This window comes from Crocuta crocuta, unplaced genomic scaffold (genome assembly GCF_008692635.1).
Source record: "Crocuta crocuta isolate KB4526 unplaced genomic scaffold, BGI_CrCroc_1.0 scaffold235, whole genome shotgun sequence".
Taxonomy (NCBI): Eukaryota; Metazoa; Chordata; class Mammalia; order Carnivora; family Hyaenidae; genus Crocuta; species Crocuta crocuta.
The window spans coordinates 11,476,088-11,488,277 of NW_027531285.1; the positions used below are offsets into that span (position 1 = coordinate 11,476,088).

The 12,190-nt window shown below is 44.8% G+C and overlaps 1 protein-coding gene across 1 annotated transcript in view; it reads right to left on the reverse strand.

Annotated features, from left to right (window-relative positions):
- GDF6 (growth differentiation factor 6) overlaps positions 1–533 on the reverse strand; it is an 18,606-nt gene extending 18,073 nt beyond the window's left edge. Inside the window, 2 exon segments of the mRNA XM_077771335.1 lie at positions 196–331; positions 420–533. Coding sequence (XP_077627461.1) covers positions 196–331; positions 420–533 — 250 coding nt within the window.
- Between the last annotated feature and the right edge of the window lie 11,657 nt (positions 534–12,190).

Below are 12,190 nucleotides of genomic sequence, written 5' to 3' on the forward strand. Positions count from 1 at the left end.
AAGCTCGGTCCCCCCCCACCCCCGCAGCGCAGCGGGCGCCGAGTCCTCCCCGGCCGCCTCCGTGGTTCGGGGAGCAAGCGGCCCCCGAGGAGGGAAGCGGCGGCGGCGCCCCTCAGAGTCTGCTCCGGACCGGCGCCCGTGCAGCGGACTGCGCTCAGGCTCTGGGTGCTGATACCTTGCTTCCTCCGCCCCAACCTCCAGGCCGGCCGTTCGACGCCTTCAGGGGCCAGCGAAGCCTCACCGCGCTGCAGGCGCGGGGCCCAGCCCCGAACAGCCCCATTCTCTTGGTGGGGTACCGCTCTCCACAAAGACAGGGCGTCTGTTCTCGACCCTCGAGGTCAAGCAAAGGCCACGAGTCTTTAGAGTCCGGATGGATGCTGAAAGCTGCCGCGCTCTACTGCAGGCCCCAGCCTCTCTACTCGCACTCCCCAGCCTCTTCTGGCGCTGGCTTTAGCCGCGTCTTTTCTCCTCCGTCTCTTCCCGGGGTCCTCTTTCCTCTCGCGGCCTGGCCCCCCGCTCCACTGCATCCCCATTTTCCCTGTCTTCTCCCCCTCCCGCCTTCAACACTTTCTCCTTCCCTGAGTTCTTTCTGCATTCCAGTCCCTCTTTCCCCAGCCTGCTTTCCCTCTCACACTGCCCTCCCATCTCTGCCTTCCCACCCTCTCCCTCCGCGGCCTCCCCCTCCTCTTTCAGCGGACCCCTCCCTTTGCAGCTCTTCCCCAATCTGTTTCTCTTCAGCCCAGCCTCGCCCCATCACGAGTTTCCTTTATCTGTCCCCAGATTCCCCGTGCGTGTCTTCCCCGCCCACTGCCTCGCTCATTCCTGGGCCTGAACGGTGGAAGTCAAGGCGGAGGGCTGCTTCTCTCCCACAGTGCTCTGTGCCCTGGAATGCTCTGGTCCTGGAATCTCGTGCATTTTTGGGGTGTTCGGCCACCAACCATAACATGCTCTCCTTTAGTCTTCCCAACAGCTCTGTGAAGTTGGTCTCACTGTTTTCACTTTCACAGATTAAAAAAAAAAAAAAAAGGGTGACTTTTCCAAGGACACTCAGACCTGAAGACATGCAGCCTGGGAGAGAACCCAGGGCACAGACCCCAAATCCAGTGTTCCCATTCCAGCATCGAAGGATCCATCGCTGACCCTAAACCTCTATCTCATTCTTGCCTTTTTCTTCTTTATGGATTTATTTGACCTCAGATGATTTCCTCCCACACTGTTTTTTATGCGTGTGCTCCCAGTCTTCTACTCCCCTTCCTCTCACTTTTGCTTTTCCCTGCCTTTTTCGCTCCCTGCAGACATCCACTCAGCTGACTGCAGGGGGAGGAAGTTGCTCTTTCCCTGCCTCTTTCACGCCTTAACTTCCTCAAGGTCTGGGCTCTGCCTGGCCTCCTCCAGGTAATGGCAGACCCCTAAGAGAAGTTGTGAACAGGCAGGATCGTAATAGCCGTAAAAGTGCTGTATTATCCCTATTTTACACGCAGGGAAACTGAGGCCTAAGGTCACACTGCTCCAGGGTCTGCTGGCTGTCCCCCTCCTCATCTCCTCCACAGATGCCCCTGTGGCCCGATCCCAGTCCCATACACACCCCCTCGTCTTGGCTTCGTGACTGTCATATTCTGACCTTGAGATTCAAAAGACGCTTTACCATAACCTTGTCTTCTTTCCTCCCTGTGCATTAAAATTGTTCTTTATTTACTAAACCAGCAACAGAAAAGGGAATGACACTGAATGGGGAAAGTTCTTTCTCAGATTTTTTGCCACTCCTACAAACCACCAAATCAAAATGTTTTTACCTTTACGAGTTCCCTTCCATTCCCTCTTTGTTTGTTTGTGCCCATCATCTCCATACTACTGCCATCCAGGGAGAGATTCCGTGCAGTGTCCCTCCCTTGTCACTTAACATTATGCCCAAAGCATGTCTGCTGGTCCTTCTTTTCATTCTTTTGTGTGCTTTTTGTATCACTGCACTGCCAAGCCCATTTCCCCCACATCTGTCCCCTGTGCCCTTCTGCCCCTCCGTGCAGGTCTTCACCCCTTTTCTCTAGGCCTGCACACGCCACCTCCGCAAAGCCACAGACTCGAAACTCATTTCCCCCCAGCAGAAGCAGCATTTCCCCTCTCTGCCTACCTGGCACCCCGGGGATGCACGCGGTGTCTCCTGGCCTGCCCTGCTTCTGATTCTGCACATCCGCCTCTGGAGTGTCATCCAGAAGAGGCTTCCTCCTTGTGGTCTCTCTCCATCCCTTCCCTCGGGGAAATGAACACTTGTGGTTTGTGTTATCAGTGTTTTAATTTCTATCAGTGTGGAGTCTGGTTAATGATGATTCATGGTTTCAGACCCTCCATCCAATAAGAATGTTTCCTGCCTGCAACTGCAACCCAGCGTGTTCTCCCTTCATTTTGCTCACAGCAATCATTATCAGCTACAAGTTATCGGTAAACAGGAAACAAAGTAATGAGCCTATTTGCTGTGGCTTGGGATCTCTCGGCACACTAGATGGAGTCATGTGTTAGCGTAAATGACACTGGGACAGGCACCACAAAGGATGTGGTCTGTCTTCCAGGCTCCAGGATTCCCCCGGGGGAAGATAATACTCCCCTTCATAGCTACCCGCTTCTGGTCTATGCAAGGAAAGTGCAGGCTGCCCTTTGCCTGATGGGGTTACAGCGCCCATTTTACAGGTGAGCAAATAAACTTGGCTGGGCCCAAGGTCGCAAGCTAGTCAGTGGTCTAGTCAGGCCTGGGAGACAAGTCATTCCAAGTCCTAACCCAAGGCTCCCCCCGTATTAAAAAACATCTCATTACAAATATTGTGGCCACGATCCACAGTCATGTATGAAACGTTATCTCTTTTCTCCCTTGTGGATATGTTTCAAATAGGAATTCACCCCGGTGTTAGTGAGGCCATTCCAAGGCCTTTGCTGTGCATGCGTGCGTGTGTGTGTTAAAAATAAAGATACAGAGAAAAAACTACAAGTCAACATATGCTTTTAGATCTTCTCACAACATTTTGAGAATTTGAACTAATATATAGAATTTAGGTTTTCAGTGCAGTCTTGATTCTCTCAAATTTCTTCAGCGGTTTCATCTATGAAGAACATTAAAAAAGGGTCGGAGTTTCTTGAGCTGAACCGAGGTCTGGCATAGGTGCCTTCAGCAGTTTCCTGGGACTTTCATTCCACGGTTAGATTTTTTCCCCCAAACATAGAAGGGAACAGGGACAACGTGCAGGACGGTATGTCCTGCCCCCCTGTGGACAGCGAGGGAGTTATCTGTGGAGCACCAGAGCCGTGCTGGCCCAGAATGTTTATAGGAGCTTGCCAAGCGAGGGATAGGGACATCTATTAGCATGATTTTAAGAAATTAGAGAGTCATTTGACTCTCTAATGTGTGTAGCGTTTGACAACAAAGCCTCCATAGGTGAGAGATGTGCCTGCCCAGAAATATTGGACCGAAAGCAAATAGAATTGGCCTGTTACTATCTCAAATATGTGCTGCCATTGTCCCTAAATTATTATTTCATATTTGCCCAAGGAGAAAGATGCTTTTAAATAACGGAGTTTATCTCTTTTATTATGTCATTTTTCATTAAAATGTCACTTTTAAAGCAACTTTAATAAAAGTAACTGAAGAGGGGCACCTGGGTGGCTAGGTAGGTTAAGAGTCCGACTTCAGCTCAGGTCATGATCTCACAGTTCATGAGTTCGAGCCCCGCATCGGGCTCTGTGCTGACGGCTCAGAGCCTGGAGCCTGCTTCGGATTCTGTGTCTCCCCCTCTCTCTGCCCCTCCCCTGCTCACACTCTGTCTCTCTCTGTCTCTCAAAAATAAATAAACACTTAAAAATTTCCTTAAAAAGTTCTGAGGACAAAGCCAGCCAGGTGAGGCTCACATCGATCATACTTACTCCAATCTAAGCAGCCCTACTCATATGTTTTTGACATTTTCACAAAATTTCATCTGCAGAAAAGTTCCCTCCAAAAGGGAAAAAGAGGCCATTGACTTAGAGTCATGAATGAACAATGTTCCTCAAAGAGAGTGAAAAACAGAGCAACAGGGAAAAGGTGAGGACTCTCGGCAGAGGGTGAGACAAAACCAAATCAAACCAAACATATATGAAAAAAGACCTCAGAGGAAAGGGTGCATGTAAGATACAACTTTTTCTTCACACCCTAGACTGGGAGGGACCAGCTCTGACACCCTCCTCTTCCTCGCTTCGCTTAGCATTGGGACTGACCATTGTGGTCCCTCTCTCCCTCCGCTTGTTGGCTTGGCACTCCCACTCTCTCACAGAATGCCTCACAGACAAGTTAAATGAAACAGAATGAAGTGTCGTGCCCGCTGGTATCATACTCACAACCGCTCTGGGCCTCAGTTTCCCCGCTCCATTGGCTGACTCAGATGTAGTCCATCCCTCCCCTGCCTCCGGTATGACAGCACTGAGGTTGGCAGGGAAGGAGAGCTTCAGTTCTGAATATCGCAAGAAGCACAAAGACACACTGGAGTGTCACATCAGCCCACTCGCTGCCCCCCTTTGTTTGGTTGCACCGCATGGCACATAGATGTCCAACTGCATTGTAGTTTGCCGATACCAATAGTTCTCAAAGGGTGGTCCCTGGACCGGGGGCATCGCATCAACATCACCAGGAAGCGTGTGCATTAAGAATGCAAATTCCTGGGCTTTGCCTCAGATCTACTGAATCAGAAACTCTGGGGATGGGCCCAGTGACCTACGCTTCAACAAGCCCTCCGGGATTCTGATGCATGCCTGGGTTCCAGAACCAGTGGTCCACACTGTCCACACCATGACTTAGGGGCGATCTACCTGCCAAGAACTTCAAGAAATGCTTTGATTTTTAAGAGAGAGCTGTAAAGGAAATGCATAGTATGCAACTCTATTCTCAAATTAGTGATTCTTATTCCTAATGAGCAAATAATTTTCATTCTCCATGTGAACCAGGTGTATTTAATTGTCTACAGTGATAGCAAGCCAAATGTGCCTAATCTGGTCCGATCTCTAGAAGTGAGCAGGGTCGGGCTTGTTTGGAACCTGGAAGGGAGACAGAAACTGCATCAGAATGAAACAGACTGTAGATATCTCATGTACTACAGACGTGAAAGAAGGTGGGGGGGGGGGTGGGGAGTGGATGGTTCTGATCCCAGATCCCAGCTCTCTCTCACTCTGTAGCTACGTGAACATAAAATCTTCTCACTTTACTTTTGTCCCCTTGGATGGAGGTAAAAATCTGTCTGTCTAGGTTTTTTATACAGATGACACATTCAACAGCACATGTAAATTTTTATTATTTTATTACCATTTGGATTTACATCTCAAATAATTCTGTTAATTTTAGCAGTTCTCAATCTTTATACATTGCTCCAAAATTACATTTTAAAATGTCAGTCTGACTAGCTTTCATGTCCTCTTAAGAATTTCTTTTTGTTAAGTAACTCCTCTCAAAAGGCTAAATGTGTTTGACATAGTGAGCTTTTACTGTATTTCACTGTGGATTGGTGGCCACACTTTTCTTCTGTAATGATTCGACATGTTTTATGTTTGCCGAAATATTCTAGATTAAAAACACATTGCAGTTTGCTAATAGGTATTGGGATACTTAAATTGAGCAGACGAAGTGCTTTCTCAAATGAGCTTACAAGAGTAAAGATGATTAAATCCTAGGAATGATTTGATCCTTGCCAAATCTCGCATAGAGAATTACAATTACATAGGAAATTATCTTTCCTGTTTAGGATCAGATTTGGTTTTAAAAATTACTACCAACTTTGTAAACATTAAAATAGAAGCAATAAAGATGTGAAATCTCACACAAGGGATCTACAATATTTGGATAATTATAAGCATATGGCTACTTTACATGAGATCTCTGTTAAAAGTGTATTTACTAGAGCTCTGGGAACACAAAGGTTCTCAAATTCAGGGTTTATTTACATGCACTGAGAATGTCACATTTACTATCAATTTATCATAATCTATTTTTGCTTCAGAACTCTAAATCGTATTAGCTAAATGATTTCAGTATCCATTGTTTATTGCTCACTTCTCTACTTGTTTAAAAGCCAGGTTTAACTTGTAAAAGAAATCGCAAAGAACAACTACTCCATCTAAAGCGGTGTATGCTTCCTCAATTGTTTTAGAAACAATTTCATATTTTTATGTTAATATTTAAGGCATAAACCGACACTAACTAGTTTCAATAGATTCTAGTCAAATAGAAATGACTTAAGGGCACGTGGGTGGCTCAGTCGGTTAAGCGTCCAACTTCAGCTCAGGTCATGATTTCACAGTTTGTGGGTTTGAGCCCCGCGTCAGGCTCTATGCTGACAGCTAGCTCAGAGCCTGGAGCCTGCTTCGGATTCTTTGTCTCCCTCTCTCTCTGACCCTCCCCTGCTCATGCTGCCTCTCTCTTTCTCAGAAATAAATAAAACATTAAAAAAATTTTTTTTAAAGATTTAAAAATATAAATGACTTATGTAACTATTTAATTTCATATACTTAAAAAATCAATACTCACATATCTGTGCCTAGGAATCACTAAAAATAGTCAAATTTGTTGCCTCTTCATTTAGCATTAGTTAAATGAAGACTTTACATCTAAGAAATGGTTGTAATTTCATTTTGGAATTGATAAATATGGGATTTAAGGTTTGAAAAGTCAGTGTAAGCCCTACCTTTCCTCAGAAAGACTTCTCTCCTTGATTTTGCTTCCCAAATGCTAAGATTATGAAGTGTCACAGTTACAAGTCATAATGAATTGGTCCTTAAAAAAAGTACAGAGACAAAGTAGATAGTAGTTGCCAAAGTCCTGGGGGCAAGGAGGGGAGGGGTGGTAAGGGGTAGGGGTTGTAATGGAGAGTTAATGTTTAATGAATACAAAGTTTCAGTTTGGGAAGATGAGAAAATTCTGGAGATGGATGGTCATCACAGTACCGCAACAACATGAATACACTTAATGCCGCTGAATTGTACACTTAGAAATGGCTAAAATGGCCAGTTTTCTTGTGTGTATTTTACTTCAGTAAAAAAGCACAAAGATTTAATAAAACAATTCAAGAAATGCCCATTTGTAAAATAATACGTTTAAAGACAAACTTCTAGACAACTTTTTTTTTTTTTTACAATTTTGGCTTTTTAATCTTTTTGCACAGACAGACTCTGTTAATAAGCATAACTGAGGGTGAATTTATACTTATCTACACAACTTTGAAGTGGAAAACTCTTATTAGTCCTTTTGGGATTAAAATCCAATTCTTCACCTCTCCAGCTATATCATGTGAACCATGCTCAATTCCTCTTATTTTTTCCCTCAGATAAAATCACCACAGTTTGCCTTCAGTTGTTTTACACTTCTCTGACTCCTTGAGAATTGCGGATCACAGCCTCCTTCAAGTCTGCTCTTCAGGCTCAGCTCAGCCATTGGCTCTCATCACCCCCATGCATGGTCCCTCATCCTGTCTTTCCATCCACACCCCTCCTCTTTCTCCCTTCCTTCCTTTCCTCTCTCTTTTCCTCATTCCACCACTCTTTCTATTTCTCTCCTTGAACTAGCTACAATTGGGGACTAAAGCACATTTAAAAATCTTTGCTTTCCCATTGATTCTAATTTTTAAAAATTTTAAAAATGTTTCATTTGTTTTTGAGAGAGAGATAGAGACAGTGTGAACAGGGGAGGGTCAGAGAGAGAGGGAGACACAGAATCAGAAGACAGGCTCCAGGCTCTGAACTAGCTGTCAGCACAGAGCCCGATGTGGGGCTCAAACCCAGAAATGTGAGATCATGACCTAAGCTGAAGTCGGACGCTTAGCTGACTGAGCCACCCAAGTGTCCCCCGCCTCACCCCGGCTGATCCTAATTTAAGCACCAAGTGAATTGAAATCTTTACCTCCTTAAAAACCCCCAAAACCCTACCACTTGAAACTAATCTACTATTTAAATATGTCCCTTGATAGATTTATTTTCCCACAGTGACCCTGATAATGGGGGAAAACCCTATCTTCCCATAAGGATTTTATTATTTGATATTTGTTTAAATATAGCATCAAATAAATACTGATTCTTTCCCTGTGGGGTGTATTTTTACGATTGGATGGAGCCAACACTATGATTCCCTTGCTGCATTTTTTTTTTTGAAGGTTTAAATGGCTGCCATGGATTGTTTGACCCGCTCTTAGAAGTTAGTTCATATTTTAGCAATATTAGGCAGTATCCAACGTGCCGAGAATATCACTTTAGGAGTGTAAAGCAATAATACCTGAAAGTATAAGTTTAATGCTAAAGGTCTTTTCAATAGGCATTTTGGCATCTCCCGGCATTCAAGGCCTGCTACAGTTAGCCTTAACTTTGTCTTCCATCGCTCCTGAGCACATGCCTGGCAGCTGTGTTGACACATGGCTGGATTGCTCTGATTCTTCTGAACCTGCCTGTGTTTTCCCACCAGCTACTTCCTGCTCACGCATGTGCCCCATCATGGCCTGCCTGCCTGTGTCCTCTCTACATCTCAACTGTAACAGACATGTCTGGCAGTGCCTGCCTCAACCACAGCTCCTGGTGTGTCCCGCAGGGGGTGGGAATGAAGGATAAAAGGGGAAAAAAAACCCTCCTCAGGTGATTTTGTCAAGTTTCCTGCCTTCCATGTTCTCTGACCACCTCCACACACACACAAGACGTCTTTCTAGAGTAAGAAACATCGCTTGGAGTTTGTCTTACAGAAGTAAGACTTATATTCTCTAGGGTCATATATCACAAAACTTTTCCCGAAGAATGACAGGGACAATAATTCGGTGAGACTCACTTTTGAGAAACTCCAAACCACCAAGACAAGCAGAATCACAGAAACTCAGATTTGAGGAAGGCCTAGGAGATCACCCAGCGTCACTGGCCCCAAATAGGCAGTGTAGAATGATGCTGTGGGCTGGCCAGGCACAAATCCTGGCTCTTCCACTGTAGGTCTGCAGCCTTGGCTTAGCTCATAACCTTTCCAGGTCTTGACTTTTTGCTATAACGTGGGCTCAACATAGCATCAAACTCACAGCTTTGCAGTGACCATTAAGTAATTGATTTACGTAAAACACTTAGAAGACTGACTGGCACATAGAAATACTTTAGCTTTTGGTAGTCTATTATTTTACAGAGGAGAGAAAGGAGGGTGAGTTGGATCCTGTCCAGGGTCTCACAGTTGGCGGCAGAGCTCAGGTAAGAGCTGGACTGAAAAACCTTGCCTTCCTGACCCCCGTTCAACCAGCTAAGAGAAGAATGGATGCTTCAGGAAGGTCATAGTGATTTTATTTAAGGATGGTTAAATAGAGCAGGAAAAGGACGATCAGAGAGCAGAGATTCCTACTAATGCCTCCTTCTAATCATTTTCCAGGCATGCGGCATTAAAAACAAATTGACAGCTTTGCTATTGTGACCTAATGCCAAATGCTCTGGATTGCAGTATTTTATAAACCGTGGGTTGTGACATCAAAGCAATGAATAATGACCAGCAGGGTTTTTTTAATCGAAAGAATGGAATGGAACAGAACAGAATCGAATAGATCAGAATTCCTGTGCATAGTACAAATATTCTAATAGAAAAGTTATATTTAAGGGGTGTGTATATGTGGGCATGTGGGGGGGGGGCGCTGTGGGTTGTGGGTTACCCCCATAAAATTCTAAGGGATGCAGTTGACATAAAAAAGAAAGAAACACTTCTGTGAAAACATTCTCTAACACTTTTTAGCATAGCATGTAGCTAGAAAATAGGAAACCAGTGAGGGAAAACTTCCCTAATTCTTCTGGAGTAAATGGCACCATTAGCAAAGGCCCTTTCTGTTCATTCATTTGCCTGTGTGCTCACCTGCTGTAAGGACGTCAGTCATTCCAGGCAAAGGAACCTGGAGAAAAGAGGAGTAAAGGAAGAGTGAGCTGCAGGAGGGGACCGCTCGTTGCTGCCATTCTCCGGAAACCCATCCGCAGGCCAGCCAGGCCCAGAGCCTTGACCGAAGCCTTCCAACTTGCACCAAGACAGGTTACGTTGGCTACCTAATTGATGGTTGAAAAAATATTAAAGGCATCAGCTCAAATGGAAGAAGGATTAAAAGCTGAAGTCAGTGTCTCCAATGACAAAGTTCACCAAAAGAAGCCTGTTAAACAAGCTGATGCTCCCTTAAAAGTTGTCTGCAAAATGTGCAAAGTGACAAAATGTTTACAGAATCCCTACTACCACCAGCTAGGTTTACCTTTGACAAGACGCCCTGAGTGCTCTACAATTACCACAGTCCTCTGGTTATGTTTCTTACATGGCTGGAAATTAAAAAAAAAAAAAAATAGGCCAATTAATTCAAGCTGCCATTCTCCCCCACAAAGAGATCTCCACAGCAACTATTCAGAGTGATTATTTCATTTGAGACCCTCTCTTATAAAAGTCAAATACATAGCAAACTTAACCCGGTTATTCCTCATGCTCTTCCTCGCTCCCATCAAATCACTGTTTTCGCAATTTTTTAATTTTAGAAAAACTCCATCCATGTCATTTATTAGCACGAGATGCTAACATGCTTCAGAACCAGGTGGCCAAATACCTATAAGGAAATGAATTAAAAAGCCTGTGGGAAAATCATAGGAGAGTCTGAAAGATAGTGGTGGGACTCCCAGGCCAGCCAGCTGGGTGCTGGTGCACCTNCATGCATTTTACATGGGAAAACCAGCATCTTTTCTGTTCCTGATATTTCTGGGGGCTCTTGGAGAAGTACGCTTCTCCCAGCTGCCCTCTGATTCCAGTATCTTAGTTACGTCAAATTCTCACTGTTTTCTGCCCTCCAAGGACCGTTTCTTCTTGCCATCTTGCCTTGAAAATTGTCCTTTTGACCTCCACTTCCCCACAGCACACAAGGATGCCACATATGACAGGCTGGTACTGAAGGCCTGGAGAAGTTAGATTGTCACACAGCCCAAAAGACAACGTAAAAGGCAATATCAGAGGACTTTGTTCTCTAACGGTCCCCATATGGGCTCATCTCTGAGACCTTACTACTGGTCATCTCTACTCGCCATCCCCCTGGCTTCTGCCCTGTTTTCTCACCTGCCCCCCCTTCCCCCACAGATTGTCCTGGGAATCTCAGAACCCCACTTTATTATATAAATCAAAACCCCTCCTGCTTCTTTCCTTACTGGTACTCAAAACACATGAGGCCAGTACAATGCTTTGCAAAAAGACAAAGTCACCCATGATGGTCACCTTCCATTCATTACATAAAAAACCTGCAGACATTGGGGGAAATTGACATTTATTTTCTTTGAATCAGGCTAAATTATTGGATGAGGCATCCTTACCTTGATCTGAAACAAGCTGCCCAATCTTTAAAAGCAGAAATGATACAGATTTTACAAAAATAGGTTTCCAATAGCATTTTTCCTCTCCTCATTATTATGGATATTAGTAAGTCTTCTTCACTCAGAAACTGATTTTTAAAACATGTGCGGGGCACCTGGGTGGCTCAGTCAGTTAAGCGTCTGACTCTTGATTTCGGCTCAGGTCATGATCTCACAGTTTGTGGGATCAAGCCCCGCATCTGGATCTGCACTGAGCTTGGGATTCTCTCTCTCCGTCTTCTCTCTGTCCCTCCCTTGCTTGCTCTGTCTCTAAAACTTAAAATATATATATATATATTTTTTTAAAAGGAAAAAAACATGTGACACTTAGATTTTGTACAAACCAACCACACTGAAGGAATTTTCTGAGTAAGGAGAGATGTGCTCAAACTTCCAGGATTATTCAATGCAGCATTTTGTTGTTTCTGTTGGTAATACAGTCCAGTCAGTGCATGCCGCCCATGTGGGCAGGAAGAGGTTCCCAGAAATTTCTTCTCACTGAGGGCTTCATCCTGCATGCGAGCCTTGGTCAGTTAGTCTCAGGAGCTTTTAGAGCCCCGATTGCACCAGGCTATTCTGACCTTACCATGGATTGCCTCACAGCACCTGCTACCTAGGCACTACACGGTCAATATGTGTGGAAGGGTTGTGTGCACCATTGGGTATGAAATTATTGAGGGAGAAAGCCACCTTTCACCCTCAATAGGTCTGTTTCCTATGTCCCGGGAACACTGTTTATATCCCAGTCTTTGCCCATTGTACAACAATTACCTTCTACACGTTCTTATCTCCCAAAAGACAATGAACAGCCCAGGGCAAA